This window comes from Microtus oregoni, unplaced genomic scaffold (assembly GCF_018167655.1).
Source record: "Microtus oregoni isolate MIOR12 unplaced genomic scaffold, Mior012 000012F_ref0000307, whole genome shotgun sequence".
In the NCBI taxonomy this organism is placed as follows: domain Eukaryota; kingdom Metazoa; phylum Chordata; class Mammalia; order Rodentia; family Cricetidae; genus Microtus; species Microtus oregoni.
Genome location: NW_024543071.1, coordinates 24,928,397 through 24,946,721, shown reverse-complemented (window position 1 = coordinate 24,946,721; position 18,325 = coordinate 24,928,397). Strand labels below are relative to the sequence as shown.

Genomic DNA, 18,325 nt, shown 5'->3' with positions numbered 1-18,325 from the left:
TTAACTGATTTCTTAAAAAGAGAAATTATTTTGTGGGTCACAGCAATGATTTGTCAAGCTAGAGAGCATCAAACCAAATTCTTTTAAAAATAAATAAATAATTTTTTTTAAAAAAAAGGGACCCCCTGGTGGAATTGTTGGTGCTTTAAAAACTCTGGTCTTAGAATTATCACTACACTAAACCAGAAACAGTTCAAGGTTTCTTTTAAAGGTGTGCTTAGTCTGTGCTTGAAGTTGCCTGGTTGGTGTAAGGGAATGGGTGTGGGGTTGTGTTTTAAGCTCAGCCCTTCATCCCACGGTGAAGTCTGGCTTGATCCTCCCAGGAAAGGCTGGCGCGGGCTCAGCGCCCAGCACATCCCCAGCAGAGCCTGGGACCGGGCCGCCTGACCCTTACCTGTCGATGCTGATCACGCACAGGGTCATGATCGAGGCCGTGCAGCACATGACGTCCATGGCGATGAAGACATTGCAGAAGAAGTGGCCAAAGATCCACTTGCCCCCGATGAGGTCGGTGACGCTAACGAAAGGCATGACCGCCACAGCCACCGAGAGGTCAGCCAGCGCCAGAGACACAATCAGGTAGTTGGAGGGCTGGCGGAGCTTCTTGACGAAGCACACCGAGATCACCACCAGGCAGTTGCCCGCGATCGTCAGCAGCGTGATGAGCGTCAGGATGGAGCCGATCACAACTTTCTCGACTCTGCCGTAGTTGATCTGCTCCCCGCAGCCGGAGACATTGTCCGGGGGCGCGTCCCAGGTGGGCGCGGGGCTAGCTGTCACCTCCGGGAAGCCACTCAGCAGGTGCGGCATCCAGGAGCTCACCACTGAGTGGGCGCCACCGTCGGGGCTGAGGTCCTGCAGCCTGCGCCCCACCTCCGGCAGGATAAGCGAGCGGAGGTGGCCGTAGAGGTCGGGGCGGCCGCTGCTGTTAACGTCCATCATCGTGCCGAGCGCCGCTGCCCATGGAGCCGGCACCCCAGCCAAGCGCTCCGGCTGCCGGCCCCGGGGCTGGATTCACCTTGCCCGCTCGGCTCTGCGCGGCCCAGCCATGGGGGCCGGCGCTGGCCACTGGGGGGCGCCCGGCTCGGCCTGGCGACCCCGCACGTCCCAGGGTCCCCCAGCCGCTGCGGGTGACGCGTGGGCGAGGACTCCCCGCGGGAGGCGCCAGCGGTCCCCGACGGGCGCGCAGGAGGCGCGGGGTGGTGAACCGGCCCGGGCCAGGCTGACCGCACCGCAGCCCCGCAGCGGCGCGCGCCAGGGCCGAGAGCGCCCGCCCGGCGACCGCGGCCGAAGTTGCGGAGTGCGCCCCGCCCCTCGCGCCCGCCGCCGCCGCTCCCCTGCGGCAGCCGCGCCGCGTCCCAGCCGCCGCCTCCGGCCGCCGCCAGCTCCCCGCGCGCTCTGGGACGGGCTTCCCCTGCTAGGCAGCCCCGCCGCGCCACACGATGCCAATTCCCAGCCCCGGCTCGCCCTGCCGCAGACCCCCCCCCCTCCTCCCCCAGCACCGTAGCAAATGACAAGCCGGTGGGGGAGGTTTGCTTTTCAAGAAGATTTGGGGGGTCAGCACATGAGCCGGTGAAGAACCTTGTTGGAGATTTTTGTTTTTAAACCCTTTAATAAAAAATAAATAAGCAAATAATTTTTTTTTTAAAAAAAAGCCTTTTTGAGCACGAAGCAACAAATAGATACTTCTGTTTCCCGTTTTGACCACTTATGAGAGAAAGCGAAGATGGAAAAGAAGAAGCAGACAGATGGGGTGGGTGCAGGAGCTCTGATAAAAAGGAAAAAAGAAAAAAGTGGGAGGAGGAAGCTAGGCTGGCTGGCACTGGGCACCGGCTTCTGGGGGCCCCAACACTGACTAACCTTCTTGAGGGCTAGAGACAGGCCTCTTGGCTTGAAAAGAGACCCTGGCCGCCTTCATATTAAGGTTTCCAAATACACAACACAGAGAAGCGCCTTGAATTTCCCTTAACGTTCAGGAAGTCTTGCACACACACATGCAGAGAACGACAGGTTATAATGTTCTGCAGAGGTAATCCTGGAGGTGAATGTTGGTTTACTATCTCTTGCCTAAAACCCCCTCCAGAATTCACACGCTGGCAGGGTGGCTGCGTCTTACTATTGATATGAGACTTCGCTTCATCCCATTTGTTTGACAGTTTTATGGGAAGCCACAGTGATTTCTATAGCTTTGAGCTCCAAAAATATTCAAATATATTTTCTTTTCTAGTGAGGCCCCGATGGCTTATAAAATAGAAAGAAGAAGGGGAAAAAAACTCAAATATATTGATCTGGATGCTGAATAATACTCTCATTTTTCAAGGAAATAGCCCTATTTTGGCAGATAAGGAAAGAGTTACTATTGCAGTCCACTGGCTTCGTAATTACTGTATTTCAAACTCAGGCTTGGCTAATTACCAGGTCTATAATCTTCCCCTGTACACTGAAAGAAATAAAAGAGAAAAATTGATGTCCTGAACGGTGGCCCGATGTTCAGAGCACCTTTGCTAGAATCTACAGTCTAGGGCTGTCCTCTGCTGCAAACAGCAAGGAACCGAGTGAGAGGTGGCATGGGATAATGCCTAGGCCACAAAACACGATTATCTAGCACTGAAGATGTTGGGAGAAGATGTTTCTTCATCTTCACTTATTGCTCTATTGCTCTCAAACAAAAAATAATAATTTGTGCCTGGAAGGCAACTCTGCAACCTTCCGCTCACCCGGTACAGAGGGCGAAACAGCCTGGGAAGTTTGTTTCTCCAGGTTTGTGTGGCTACATCGGAATGCTGCAGAGCTCACTTTTGAGGGTTAGACCTGGCCTGGGCTTCTGAAAACCCTTGAAGGGGTTCATCACTCAAGACACTTTTGTTTCTTTGAATTTGAACTCATTTCTACTTCACTTTCTTCTTGTGCACCACCACCCCCAATTTATTCAGCATATGTATTCTGCCTCGGTGCTTTTAAATAATGTTTCACAATGGGGACTTATACAAAGATTTTGAGGTTGGTAGTTTTTACATAGAAATTTATAGTCAATGTATCTTTCAGGTGCACACTTGTCTAGGGCAGTAACATTTGTTTTGTTTTAGCTCAGTCAAGCGGATACAGAAAAACACCATAGACTTTACAGGGGTGGGGTAATGTCTAATGAGCTTTTACAGGGGTGGGGTAATTTCTCACAGCTCTGGAGGCCAGAGAACACAAGACAAAGGCCAACAGACTGGGTGCTCAATGAGGCGGCAATCCCTGATTCACAGACAGCCATCTTGCTTTGTCCTCCTACTGCGGTGAGGGGGGCCTTTGGGAGTCTCCTATATGAAGAGACTAATCCCACCCATTAGGGTCCCTGTCCAGTGTGACCTGACCGCCTCCCAGAGGATCCCACTAACGCCACTACACCGGGCAGCAGGATTTCAACATGTGAATTTAATAAGAAAACAATCTGTCCAGTCCGTAACAACTTTTAAATTATGTGACATATGGACACTCTGAGTAATCACGAAATGAGATTTTCAAAATGTCTTTCCTTTTCATTGTCAATATAGTACATGGCCCAAACTCCCCCTTTTATAGAGGAGTCACCTCTATTATATTAGTCCTAGTGGCGGCTGGGTTTGTTTCCTAGGATCTGCTAGATTTTTAATTTATAAGCTGTCACAATGCATAAACACGGTTATCGAGATTCTTGGCTTCCACAGCATCACCTTGTTTATGTTGACTTATCTATGTTTCATCTATCATTGTATTATTCTGAAATTCTGACAGAACAATCTGGAATTCTTGCAGTTCCCCTCCAGCCCTTCGTGAACCAATAATTGTGTCCTAATAAAAATGCTAAAATCTTGTGTCTGTTTCTTGATGCTCTTCTTACAAAGGAAAATTAAAGGTATAGATCCGCAAAATATTTCCAAAATGCAGAGGCACCCATGTGACTTCGCTGTCCATCCCATTCGTCTCCTGCCTGTTTAACATGTGTATCCAAGTGTTGCTTCCTTCCCAACGCCTCCTGCCTCCTCCCTCTGTCATTTATCCTGGAGAAAACTGAAATGTTGGCATCTAAATAAAATCATGTCTTCAGTTTTTATCCCCTTTATTTCTTTCATTAAGAGAAACCACAGCTTTAGGGCATGTCAATCTTCAATCAGTCTCATTGCCTGTGAAGTCATCCTTGTGAAATCATCAATGTGAGGGAGCCCGAGAATGCAGCTTTCTGGGGTTTTCAGCCGGCCAGCTCCTGCTCTGGAAACTGCTCTGGGGGAGTGCGGAAGAGCATCACTGTGCAGCATGAATGCTCATCTTTGCTACATGCCCTTCCTTCTCTAGGTATTCATCTGGCTTGTCCAAATGCACATCCTTCATCATAGCTATGCAGACCCACACAGGGATGTATACAGGACATACACTTGGGACAGTTGTTTTCCCATAAATCAGAACATTCTGACAACCTAGCCATCCTTTCTCAAGGAGCAAACATAGGCTAAAGCCGCCTATGCCAAAGGGCTCATGGAAACTCACCGTTCAGTCAAGAATGCCTGATGGGGTTCCAATGATTGGGTCCCAGGCCCAAGGCAGCAGGCTTCTTTGGTGCAAGTCTAGTCTTTTGCTTGTCCAAATTTTTTGGTCTTTCTTTTTAATGCCCCTTACCTAACTCAAATAAACTAATAAGGTAGGTGTCCTTTGACCCTAAAAGTAGATGAGAAAATATTAAATGGGTATAGTATAGGTTGGATATCTCTTATCTGAAATGGCTGAGACCCAAAAATTTCCCATTTCTGATGGGAAATCTGTTTTTCTAGATTTTGCATTTCTGTATGTGTAGTAAGAATCCATTCCCAACACATCCTTTGAATCCTCCCATAACCATGTAGCTGTTCCCTATTTGTAGGCACTGTGTTAAATGCTAGAGGGCGGGGTGTCCCTTTCTAGTTTAGATTCCTCCTGATTTTGATTATCTGTCTAGGCATATACAGATATCTTGGGGATGGTTCTTAAGTCTATACACAAAACTCCCTCATATTTGCATTAACTCCAGAGCCTAGCTGTAATTCTGTATAATATTTTTAATGCACCTGCTTTTTAACCGTGGGATTTTCCTACCATACAGGCACTCAGAAACTTTCAAATTTTGGAACATTTTGATTTTCAGATTTCCATATTAGAGGTGCTAAACCTGCCCCAGGATTTCTGTATGTAAATATCTAAAACCTGCCCTGAGGCCGCTAGAAAGACTCTAGGGCAGTAACAGATAACAAAACATTCGTTCTAGAAATAGGACACAAAGCTGTCACCAGAAACATTCTCGGGCGTCTCTGTGATGAAAGCCAGTTGGTCCAGAATACACAAATGTCTCCTGTGACAATCCCTGTCACCAGAGTTCCTCCCACTTTCTTCCCTGGGCTCTTAGGGAACTTTTTCTGTGTCTTTGTTATAGGACTTCCTGTTGCATTATATCTTACCTTTCCATTTACTTCTATTTTTATGTGTATGAGTGCTTTACTCCAACGCATGTTTATGTACCACATGCATGCCTGGCGCCCGCAGAGGTCACAGGAATTTTAGTCCAGACAAGACATAGGCATGTAATCATGTTACTTTTATTTGCTTTAAATCTTAATATACTAAACAATATACTTACTTCCATTGAGGAACTAACTGATCATGCTCTATGCAAATAAAATTTACATTTGTAATCTTTAATTTTTTTCTTCTAATGGACATGGTGGCACATGCCTTTAATCCCAGCCCTGAGGAGGCAGAGACAGACATACCTCTGATATCCCTTTGAGTTCCAATCCAGCTTGCTCTACATATTATAGAGTTACAGGCCAGTCAGTGCTACATTAGTCCCTGTCTAAAATAAAAAATAAACTCTTTTGATCAAGATGACTAGAATATCAAGGAACAGGTGAGCATGGCGACACATGCCTGGAACATTAACACTTCAGATGCAGAGTTGAGTGGATCATCACATGTTCAAGGCAGTCTGGCCTACACAGTCAGTTTCAGGCCATGTGGGACTACAGAGGGAGACCTTATCAGAAAGAAAGAATTAAATAAAGAAGGGAAGGAGGGAAAAAGGGAGAGAGGGAGGGAGGAAGGAAGGGAGAAAGGGAGGGAGGGAGGGAGGGAGGGAGGGAAAAAGGGAGGGAGGGAGAGAGGAAGAGAGGGAGGAAAGTAAGGAAAGTCGGAGAGCAGATATATTCAAAAGCACTTACTTTATTTTTTTTTCATTTTAATTGATATCTTTTTCTCCCTTTTTCCTTTTTTTTCTTTTTTTTTAATTTATTTATTTATTAAGGATTTCTGCCTCCTCCCCGCAACCGCTTCCCATTTCCCTCCCCCTCCCCCGATCAAGTCCCCCTCCCTCATCTGCTCAAAGAGCAATAAAAAGCACTTACTTTAATTGTTCAGTATTTTCCCTTACTAGGCCTGTGTTTTACATAAAAGTGATACTTGTGCGCCCTCTAGTGGGAATTCTATTCAACAATGGAAATTCTACAAAGACACTATCCAAGGAAAGCCAAGGAAGGAAAACACGAACAGAGAGTTTTACCAGGTTACATAGGACACATCTAACAAAAAGAGAAATTAAAAATAATAAATGAGAGTAGCAAAGGGCAAATTTAACTTGAGAATATCTTGGATATTCAAGGGCAGATGTCAAGTAAGCGGGCAAAAGTTCAAGGGAAAATATCATAAGAGCAGTAGAGAGAAAGAAGCAGGGGAATGTGTAGGGAGAACCAGCAAAGACTGGACACAGAGATAGTCCAGAGATAGCCCGAGAAAGACGATGCTTTGAAGACGAGTGTCTTAGTTGCTTTTCTATTGCTATGATAAAACATCTGACCAATGCAATTTATAAAAGAAAACATTTAACTTTGCTTACAGTTTCAAGAGATTGGAGTCCATGGTGGCAGAGCAAGAAACAGCTGATAGCTCTTATCTTGATCTACAACCATGAGTCAGAGAGAGGTGGGTGGAAAAGGAAAAAGAGAAGAGAGAAGGGGGGAAAGAGAGAGCCAGAGAGAGAGACTAGGAAGGATAGGAGTGCTTTGGAACTTCAAGTCCGCCCCTAGTGACACAACTAGTTCCTTCAAGAGGTGATACCTCCTAACGTGTCTCAAACAACTCCACCACGTATTCAAACGCGTGAGCCTATAGGAGTCATTCTCATCCAAACCACCACAAAGAAGGAAAACTCAAGAAATCTCAGTGGAGCCAGAGGAACAGGAAAAGCAACAGTAGCAGGTGGCATTTGGGGGGGGGGGGGGGGGTTGCTCCAAAAGGAGCCTGCACCTCAGGCAGAAGCTACAGGAGTGTGTGGTAAAGAGAAAATAAAAAAGAGGGGCTTTCACTGAAGAATTGGGGTATGGCATACATCTAACTATATCTTCCAAAGCTTTTTTTAACATGTGGGACCCTTGTATTCTTCAAACATTATATCTGAAATGAAAATTGCCAAGCTGGTGCTGATACAAAGGCCACAGCTCTCATCTTAAAGGAAATAAGAGTTTATTCTGGACCAGGCAGTGGTGGTGCGTGCCTTTAATTCCAGTACTTGGAGACAGACGAGGGTGGATCTCTGTGAGTTTGAGGCCAGCTTGGTCTATAGAGTGAGTTCCAGGACAGACTCCAAAGCTGCACGGAGGAATCATGTCTCAAGAAAAAAAAAAAAGTCTTTCCCTGAAGGCCTTTTTTTACCTTGTATTTCTTATAGTCAGTATAATTCTTTTTCCTTCCCATCTGGCTTTCTGAGATGATTCTTATCTTTAGAATCACCAGTACACTGGCCCATCGTTGCTTCACACAAGTGTTCAGTTACTAGTCAAGAATTTTGTCCTCTGGTACACTTTCAGCACTGTCTAGAAACATCTTCCATTGCCAGGACTGGAGGGATGCTATGAGCATCTGATGCTATCCGTCCGAAAGAGGAGCTTCAGAACAGCACAAAAACTCAAGACAAATGCTGTAATAGGATTAACTGCTCCCAGATGTCTTTTATGTAAAAGTTAAAGAATTGTGCTATAAGCCATACTGATGAATATCTTGCATATCACCATAGAACCTTCATCTGGCGATGGACGGAGATAGAGACAGAGACCCACACTGGAGCACCGAACTGAGCTCCCAATGTCCCAATGAGGAGCAGAAGGAGGGAGAACATGAGCAAAGAAGTCAGGACCACAAGGGGTGCACCCACCCACGGAGACAGTGGGGCTGATCTATTGGGAGCTCACCAAGGCCAGCTGGACTGTGACTGAAAAAGCATGGGATAAAACCAGACTCTCTGAATATGGCGGACAATGAGGGCTGCTGAGAAGCCAAGGACAATGGCACTGGGTTTTGATCCTACTTCATGTTCTGGCTTTGTGGGAGCCTAGCCAGTTTGGATGTTCACCTTCCTAGACCAGGATGGAGGGGTGAGGTCTTTGGACTTTCCACAGGGCAGGGAACCCTGACTGCTCTCTGGACTGGAGAGGGAGGGGGAGAGGAGTGGGGGAGGGGGAGAGGAGTGGGAGGAGGGGGAGGGAAATGGGAGGCTGGGAGGAGGCGGAAATTTTTTTTTCAATAAAAAAAAGAATTGTGCTATAGATTACATTAAATGTGAAAATGCACAGTGTGAGAAATAAAATATTAGCTAAGTTATAAAGGTAGTTCTGTATTTCTTTGGTTTAGAGTGGAAAACATACTATTTAATCATAGTATGAAATGAAGTATACAGGTGTTCTCATTTTGCTATCATTAATTAGTATTATTATGTATAGTATAGAATTCTGCATTGAATCCTCTAACTGGAAATAATATTCAGTTTGATTCATATTCTTACTCAAAAAGAATTGTGGGGAAATATAAATACCTCCAAAGTGAACAGGTCTTTTATATAGCAAGTTTTATAATCATATATACACCATATATACATATACACACATAGATGTAAACATACCTTTACAGATATATTCATACATACTACTAGCCAAACAGCTAATATTTTAGACTCTCCAGATCAAAATGAGAAATCACACCTGTTAGGCATTTCAACGGCTAGAGAGAAAACTTTTCCACAAATTTTAACTGAAATTCAAAATATAATAGTACAGGGTAATTGTTTGTAATATAAATTTACTACTGAGAAGAGTGTCATTCATTCTGAGGGGTAACATTTTGCTTAATTGGTGTTCAAAATTAGTGATCTCCTACCATCAAAGCAATTAGAAATGTTCATTTCTTAATGATGCCCTTAATGAGATCTTAAATATTTCATCTTTGGAAAGGCCCTTTCACACAGGTCCTTCCGAATGCTCCTAACAGTCTACAAGCATATGATTTTTTTCATTAACACGAAATTTCCATAATCTGATATCGTCTACTTGACAGTGTGCAATTTAGTGATTTTTCAGTACATTCATCAAGCTGTGCAACCGTCACCACTCAGTAATGCCATCATCAGGTGTAGTCTTCAACATGCTAACGTAACCCTCATCCCCATGCCTGTCAAGCGGTCCCTCTCCAGTTCCTTTGCTGAAGTGCCTAGCCGTTTGTTACTGATCCGCTTTCTAATTCTATGAATTTTTCTGTTGGAGGCATTTCATATAAACGGAACAATGCAGTGTGTGCCCATTGGTATCCAGTTTCTTTCTCACTGAAAAATGTTTCCAATGTATTCCCATGTTGAGACTTGTAATAGTTCTGTGCCTAAGTCATTTCCCAATGAATAAGAAACCTAAATTCGGCTTTGCTGTGCATCAGTTGTTGAACATGTAGACTGTTTCCACATCTTGACCGTTAAGGAAAATGCTATATTGAAAACTTTTATGTAATATTTTTAATGAACTTGTCTTTTTAGTTATCGCACAAACTTGTGAGCAGAACTGTTGAATCTTGTGATACCTCTTTGTGTTAAGGTTTAAGATGTTTTGAAATGTTTCCAACGTAGTTACACCATATTACATTCTCACAAGGAACTATGAAGCTTCCAGCTCGTTGTATCGTCCTCAGTTCTTGCTAATTTCTCGACTTTGATTTGTTTACTTATAGACATCCAAGTAAGTATGAATTAGTGTCTCGTCGTTGTCTTCATGGAAAGTTCTTTAATGATCATTGGTAGTTAAATGTCCTCTCCAGCACCTATGGTCCACTGTTCATCTACTTGGAGAAAGTTCTAAGGTTAAGTCCATTGGCCCTTTTAAAACTAGGTTGTTAGAGTCTTGATGCTGACCTGTAAGAGTTCTTTACACATTCTGGATGTAAGACCCATCTCAGATATATGATTTCCAAATGGTTTTTCCAATTCTTTGAGCAATACTTTTACTTTTCCAATAGCGTGCTGTAAAATACAAAGTTTTTGCTTCTAGCCTGGCATCATGATACACAACTTTAATCCTAGCATTTGGCAGGCTGGGGAAGAAGCCAGGAACTCCAGGCTATCCCAAGATACACAGACCCTTTTAATCACAGAAAATCTGCAGTTTTGACCAGGATGGATCTGTCACTTTTTTTCCTTTTCCCCTTAGGATTACAATGTCCAATTTAAGTACAATATCGGGAAAAACAGCTCATTCGTTAAGAGTACTTGTTCTTCTTACTGAGGAAAGCTGGATACAAGAGAACTGTCCCTCCCTGGAAAAGAGCACAGCAATTTGTTGTCCATTGCAAAATGGTCATCCCTGAAAACATATATACAAGTAACACTATACAGACTTAACTGGCTATATTTAGTAATATATATGCATATACATATATGTATGCAATAACAATTAGTGAAAAACATGGCCATGAATTTGAAGAAAGCAAGGAGGGGTATGCAAAAGAAATTTTGGGGAGGAAAGAGAAGGGAAAATATTGTAATTAAACTATATTATTAAAAATAAAACAATAATAAATGTTATGCCCAATCTGTGAAGTCCCCGCAAAAAGCCAACAAGGAGACAGAGTCCCGTATATAAAAGCAAAAAGCAAAAAGCCTTTATTTTAAGCAAGTTTGCAAACTCAGTCTCTCCGCATGTCCAACATATTGGAATAAACAGAGAGCCCTGAACTCAGTTAGAATTGGGTTTTTATAGTAGTAAAGGTGGGAGTGAGGGGTTTCTGAGGTTTAGGACCCCTGTGACTGACATTTGTCTAGGGGTGTCATGGTGAGTGTGTTCTGGCAGGTGGTCCTATCTACAGTGTTTAGAATGTTAGGCATTCCTTTTGGATGGTCTGTTTGGGGGTGGGGGTCAAGTAATCCCAGCTTGTGGTTCTTCCTATAGCCAGGTATTGCTTCAGGGTAAACTACTGAGACTCGGGCCTCCATTTAAATTTATCGATGGCCAAGCCCTACTGTGACAAGTGATAGTGGTTGTGTATAAAGAATTTCCTTTGGGTGACCTGCCCATACTTAGCTTATCATGGCTGGCTCCCACAAAAGATAATAAATAGAAGCCCTTTAAAAAGAAATAATAATAATAAGAGAGAGAGAGTATGTGTAGCTCTTGATGAGGAACATCCTCAGTTCTAAGCTTCTACGTGGTGTCCTATAACCATCTATCACTCCAGTTCCAGAGGATCCACTGCCTTCTTCTGTCCTCAGACACCAGAAACACATGTGGTATACATACATACATGCAGGTAAAACACTCATACCCATAAAATAAACTAATAATCTTTTTTTCTAATTAAATAGTTTCTAACCCAACTCCATGAACAGTTGCACCAGTGTTTCTTTCTAATAGCTTTATGTTAGGGTGTTTGATCCATTTCAAGTTACTTTTTGTATATAATAAGAATGAAACTCTTTCTTGTTTGTCTGAGCACTCAGTGCGTCAGCATCACTGGTTGAAAAGATGGATTTTTTCCCTAGGAAATAGCTTTGGCGCACTGGTGAAAACTCACTGGCCAGGAATACGTGGCTGGACTCCTGTACTCTCCGCTCTTCATTCTGCAGTTGTCACTCTGCTTTGTTTTTAGCAAGTATGTGTCCTCCAAAACATCCTGCTTCATCAAGGTTTTCTATTTGCAGTGCAATATGAATTTTAAGCTTGACTTGCCTAGTTCTTCAAAAACAAGAAGGCAGTGTGGATAGAAATTGCATTTAAAACTTTCAAGAGCATGGGGCAAAGCGGTGTACACCTTTAATCCCAGCACTTGGGAGGAAGAGACCAGTGTACCTCTGTGAGTTCAAGGCCAGTCTGGTCTGTGAAGTGAGTTCCAGGACAGCCAGAGCTACCCTGTCTCAAAAAAATAAAATTAAATTAAAATCATTTTTTAAAAAAATCTGTTTCAAGGGACTATGGGGATGTCAAAGTACTGGCCTCCAAGCTTGACAGTGTTCATGCGGGTCCTTGGAAGAATGAATGTAGCCTTGCTTGTCTGTAGGGTGGATCTGTCCCTAAGGACTGAACTGCTTCCCTTCAGTCAGGGCTTCTTTTATTGTTCTCCCATTTACACTTTAGCACGTTGATTTCCATGTCTTCAAAACAACCTGACCAAGCTTCCAAAGGAACAATACCAAGTGCAAATTCTGGATAAGAAAATACCACAGTTTTCTGAGTTGTTTTCTTTTTTTTTTTAATTTATTTATTTATTAAAGATTTCTGTCTCTTCCCCGCCACGGCCTCCCAATTCCCTCCCCCTTCCCCAATTAAGTTCCACCACCACCACCACCCCCCCCCCCCCAGCCCGAAAAGCAAGTTTTGCATAGGCTTTGCACCTTTGGGAAAGTCTCAGACAAGATTTACATAGGGCACCAAGAGAAACAAAAGGGATCTGTTAAACAAAATATGGATTAGGGCTAGGTGCTAGCACTCTGGAGCCAGACCAAATATAGCCCAGTGGGAATGCTCCCACAGATCCCCCTTAACTTTACACAGAAATTAATAATGTAACCTCACAGTACATACGGCCTTTCCCTAGCCTTCTGTTTTACAATCTTATGTAAGTAGATCAAAGCACATTTTAAAGCCAATGAAGTTACTATGGCTAGAACAAGAGCAACACCTGCTAGAATAAGAAACCTATTAAAGTGATTCATTGGTTTGAATGATGCGGTACAATCTGTAAGACCTTCCATAACAGCCATTCCTATCGTATCAGGCAACTTCTTTGCAAACGTTTCCTTAATTCTTTCTGTAAATCATAAGCCATTTGAGAGGAATTAGGGTGACCCATTGAAAGACCCAGAGAAAAAAATAGAGCCAAAAATCTAGCAAAAAAAAAAAAAATAGAGCCAAAAATCTAAGCAGGGGGAGAAGAATCAAAAATCTAGGTTAGCCAGTTCAGTGACTCTGTTCCAGGAACTAGCTGACCATAAAGTTAGATTATAATCTTGAAAATAATCTTGAGAAACGGGGAGTTACGCCCTCGTGATTATCTCTGGTATTTTCAGAATTTTTCAATGATCACTGGTATTTCTGGAATTTTCCAATGACGCCCTCCCTACCCCCTTTTGGGTTGTGGTTTCTTCCCCTACATACTTCCTCTCCCAGCTACTTGGGGTTGAACTCCTCCCCTGCATGGAATATGAGTCTCGGCCCCAGAGGGCTGGCTCTTGTCAATAAACGTCGTGTGATTGTAGCAAGGACGGCCTCTCGTGAGTTCCTGGGAAGTCGTGTTATCCCGAGACTTGAGTGAGAGTCTCCCAACTCCGGGGGGCTTTCACCATCAAATGCATTTTAGCCTTATCCCAATCATACTTCCTTCCATTAAACATTAAAGGTGTAACACAGACTACAATAAGAAAAAGCATTCCGATCACATTTTAATTTTATCTGCTCTTCAATATGTCTTACTGATCCCCTAAAAATATAACAGCTTGCCTCGACTCAGCTAACGCATTCACTATCTCATTATCAATGCAGTTTTGCCCAGTCCGAAGTTCTGTTGAAAGTTTATGCCAGTGTCCTACGATCTCAGCCGTTTGGACTCCTTTATGAAGCCCCACTCCAGCTGTTGCTGCCATAGCCCTCAATGCAATGATTCCCATAATAACTGCAATAGCCAATCCAACCATCTGACATGTTCCTTTTACTGTTCTTCCAGCAAGCTGCTCACCAGAATCATCACAGGAGAGTCTTGCCATGGCCTTGACACCTTCACTGGTATCCAGATTGCTGCCCTTGCTCTAAGAATATATAACCTTTCAAAGGTCAGGTTTAGAAACATACTAGAATTAACACAGTATGGAGGCTACAGTGTTCACTAGCGATGCTATAATTATTAGAGTGTCGTTGTACAGGCCCTTTCAGTAGTAAGTAAGGCAGTGGAACACATGCCATGAAAGGATAGCTTTGATTGAATCTAAAAGACAGAGTGAACTTATCATCCTTAATGTTTAGCTTTCCTTCCCAAGCCTTAAGATGGTAGAAGGCACTTGCCATTTTCCACAAGTTAGTTTGAATTAAATTGCCAAATTGTACGATGGGACTTGGCATCCCAGCTCCATGCCATTGGATAGGTTCGTTAGCGGAAGCACTGATTTCTACAGTTCCATTCAAACTATACTGTTTCCATCTTAACTCTGAGTGAGAATCTTTTCCTTGAGGGGAGCCAAGAAGACTCCAGTCAATGACATCTCATTGGGAGATATTAATTAGCGCTCGGGGCTTCTCACTCTTCCATTGCTGCCATTGTGCCCAGTCAGAGTCCTTATTCGCAACCCTCATCTCACAGAACGGTAGATTTATGGAACTAGTAGCATTAATCTCCTGTCCTTTAAAATCAAATGCATGAAGTATATAAAACTTGTTATGATAATCTTGGGTAGTATTGACCATGGATAGCCATACTTGAGAGGTTATATTTAGGCACTGGAAAGCCCGCCCCTAGCACAGTTGCTATGCAGCCTCAGCCATGCAGCTGACTTAACTCTGACCACTTTTCTGAACTGCTTTTCCTTTCTGTTTTCAATGTCTTGCTTCTGGGTGCTGATCAGAGCCTAAGTATGCTTTCACTGTTTCTCTGAAGCTCTCTTCCCTGCTATGTGCCTATTTACAAATTGCATGGCTCTCTCTTCTTTTTCTCTGTCTCCTTCTGGGCAATTACCAAAATTGACAGCTTGCCTACCCTGTGGTTTTCCTTTTAATAGCTAATAAAACTGTCTCCAAGCTTACTTCTGAGTTTGAAATTAAATTATTTTATTAATGAGACAAAAATTTCAAGAGAGGACCCAATTTCCTGTGTAACATATGACATCCCACGTGGGACTCCCAAATTTTTTAGTAGCAGAAGAACAGAAAGTTGGTTTTGAAAAGGAGCTTATGTGAAATTGCCTTTCAGAATGATCATTATGAAGAGAGAGAAAGAGAGAGGAAGGGAGGAAGGGAGGGAGGGAGGGAGGGAGGGAGGGAGGGAGGGAGGGAGAAAGCTCTTTGTGAACATGGAGGAAGGGCCATTGAAGTACAGGAGCATTAGACTAGATACAGAATGGCAGGGTCTTTGAGAAAAAGAGAAAGTCTTCCCTCCCAAACTCAGAAAGAAGCTAAGTTATGTGAAATAAGGCCCAGACACTAGTGAGCCTGCATTCAGGTCTAGAGGGGCGCTGCATTAGGAGAGAAGGTTGCATTGTATTTATTGCATGACAGAGGACCTAAAGGTTAAAAAGAAAAAAAGAACAAAGGAATTCTCTTATTTTATAAATTTTCAAGAATGGTAGGATGTTGTGGAATAATCTTTTGGTACACTGTGAAGAAGTGTCACTCTGGTTGGCTTAATAAAAAGCTGAATGGCCAACACTAGGAGGATTTCCAGGCATAGAGGACGCTGTGGGGAAGAAGGACAGAAATATGAGGAGACACAGAGGAAGCAGGATGTACATAGATGAGGTAATGAACCTCAGACTAGCGCATAGATTAACAGAAATGGGCTAATTTCAGTCATAAGAGTTGGCTAAAAAAAACAAGCCCAAGCTATTGGCCAAGTTTTCATAATTAATAAGAACTCTCCATGTGATTATTTGGGAGCTGATAGGCAGAGCAGAAAAATCCACCAACAGTGTGACTTTGTCTAGTCTAAGCTAGTCTATGTACCAAGATAAGGGAGAGGGTAGGGACCCAAAGGTATCTTACTCTTGCAAGTGGGAGATACTGGGATCGTCTCACTGAGACCTGTGAGTTGTTATTTAAAACGGACATATTGAGAGTATGAGGAAGGGGTTCAATTTTGAGGAGAGAAAGATGAGCAGTCAAAAAATCTGTCATCTAACTAGGTCACTTTACGGTTTTCGAGCGATTTCTTTGTTCGCCATAGCAAGAGAAGCATGGTTGCAGGAATGCATGGGAGCGTCTCGTTAGCATGACTTTGTACTAGAAATAGAAAGCTGAGTCAGAATTAAGGGCTAGGCTATTACTTTTTTATGACCCACTCCGCAAAACTGAATTCTTCTAGCCAGGTCCCATCTCATAAAGGTTCCACAACCACTAGAAACAGAACCAGACATGGAGTATGTGTTAAAACATGAGTCTTTGGGAAGCACTTCCTATTCAAACCATAACAAAAATATAGACAAATTTGGATAATATAGACATCTTAATGATACTGAGCCCTCTATTTCACAGATGTCTTTCCGTTTATTTAGATCTTACTCACTGTTTTCTAATACTGCCCTAATTTTAAATATTAAAGCCTGGCATATCTTGGTTAAATTTATTCCTAATTATTTTACTTTTTGATACTAATGTTTGCTGTTTTTCTTTTTTTTTTGTTTTTTTAAAGATAAACATCTTTTTAAAAAAATATTTATTTATTTATTATGTATACAACATTCTTCCTCCATGTATGCCTGCAGGCCAGAAGAGGGCACCAGATCTCATTACAGATGGTTGTGAGCCACCATGTGGTTGCTGGGAATTGAACTCAGGACCTTTGGAAGAACAGGCAATGCTCTTAACCACTGAGCCATCTCTCCAGCCCGTTTGCTGTTTTTCTTATTTTCATTTCTGGATTCCTGTTGCAGGTATATAAAAATAAAACTAATTTTTATATTGATCTCATATACCAAAGCTTTGCTCACTTACTAATGCAAGAAACTTTTATGAGTGATTTCATACACATTTTACATACAAATCAGATTTAAAAAAATCATCTGAGAATCTAGATGGCTTTAATTCCTTTTTCTTGTCTTATATTACAGAGAAATATCAAATAGCAGTGGCAAAAATTGCATCCTTATTTTGTTACTTATTCTGGGAGAAGAACAAGGAGTAATATTTCAGTGGTTTGTATTTGAGTATGATGCCAGTTGTGGGTTTCTCATAGATAACCTTTATCAGGTTGTACTGGTTAATTCTGTGTAAACTTGACACAAGCTAGAGCCATCAGAGAGGAGGAAGCCTTGGGGGGGGGGGGGCTCCATAAAATCCAGCTTTAAGGAGTTTTCTTAATTAGTGATCAATGAGGAAGGACCCAGCTCATTGTGGGTGCTGCCACACCTGGGTTGGTGGTCCTAGGTTCTATAAGAAAGCAGGATGAGCAAGTCATGAGGAACAAGCCAGTAAGCAGCACCCACCATGATCTCTGAATCAGCTCCTACCTCTCAGTTCCTTCCCTGCTTGAGTTCCTGTCCTCACTGTTTTTGATAATGAAGTGTTACACGGAACTGTAAGTGAAATAAACACTTTCCTTCCCAAGTTCACGGTGTTTCATCACAGCAGTAGTAATCCTAACTAAGACACAAGTCAATAAAGTCCTTTTTATTCTTATTTTTGTGAAATGATTTTTATCACTAAAAATTATTGATTTATGGAATGGGAAGGTTTATGCAGGGTGAGGTTAGGGCCTAAGCATAGCAAAGGGTGTATGAAAAAACCACATACAAACGCAATGTTTTGTAACCCAATTTAAGGAAGAAAACTAAACCTTATGGAGCAAATGCCAGGTCTAGCAAACAATGCTAGTTTTAGACTACTTGATTTTTCTTTAAAAAAAATATTTATTTATTAGTATGCAGTGTTCTCAATGCATGTATGCCTGCAGGCCAGAAGAGGGCACCAGATCTCATTATGGATGGTTGCAATCCACCATGTGGTTGCTGGTAATTGAACTCAGGAAAGACCAGTCAGTGCTCTTGACCACTGAGTCATCTTTCCAATCCTAGGCTACTTGATTTTAAAACAGCAAACACACACACACACACATACACACAAGTAAAATACAAAAACAAAGTAATGTTTTACAGAGTTTGGAAAAGAGCTTTCAGCAGATGACAAAAGGCAGAGGGTTTCTGTCTGTAACTTTCTTTACTGTGGAACAGCTTGCGATCCATGTCAGTTCTGTTATGAGTATCAGAATCGATACTGGTCAAGGAAATGTAATTGGGTTAGAAAATTCTTGTTTTGATAAAAATTCCTCAAACAGT

The 18,325-nt window shown here is 42.6% G+C and overlaps 1 protein-coding gene across 1 annotated transcript in view; it reads right to left on the bottom strand.

The window, feature by feature from the left end:
* Htr7 (5-hydroxytryptamine receptor 7) overlaps positions 1–1,310 on the bottom strand; it is a 93,176-nt gene extending 91,866 nt beyond the window's left edge. The window contains exon 1 of the mRNA XM_041661502.1: positions 395–1,310. Within this exon, the coding sequence (XP_041517436.1) occupies positions 395–942 (548 nt within the window). The 5' untranslated portion in view covers positions 943–1,310. The remainder of the gene's footprint in view (positions 1–394) is intronic.
* Positions 1,311–18,325: the final 17,015 nt, after the last annotated feature.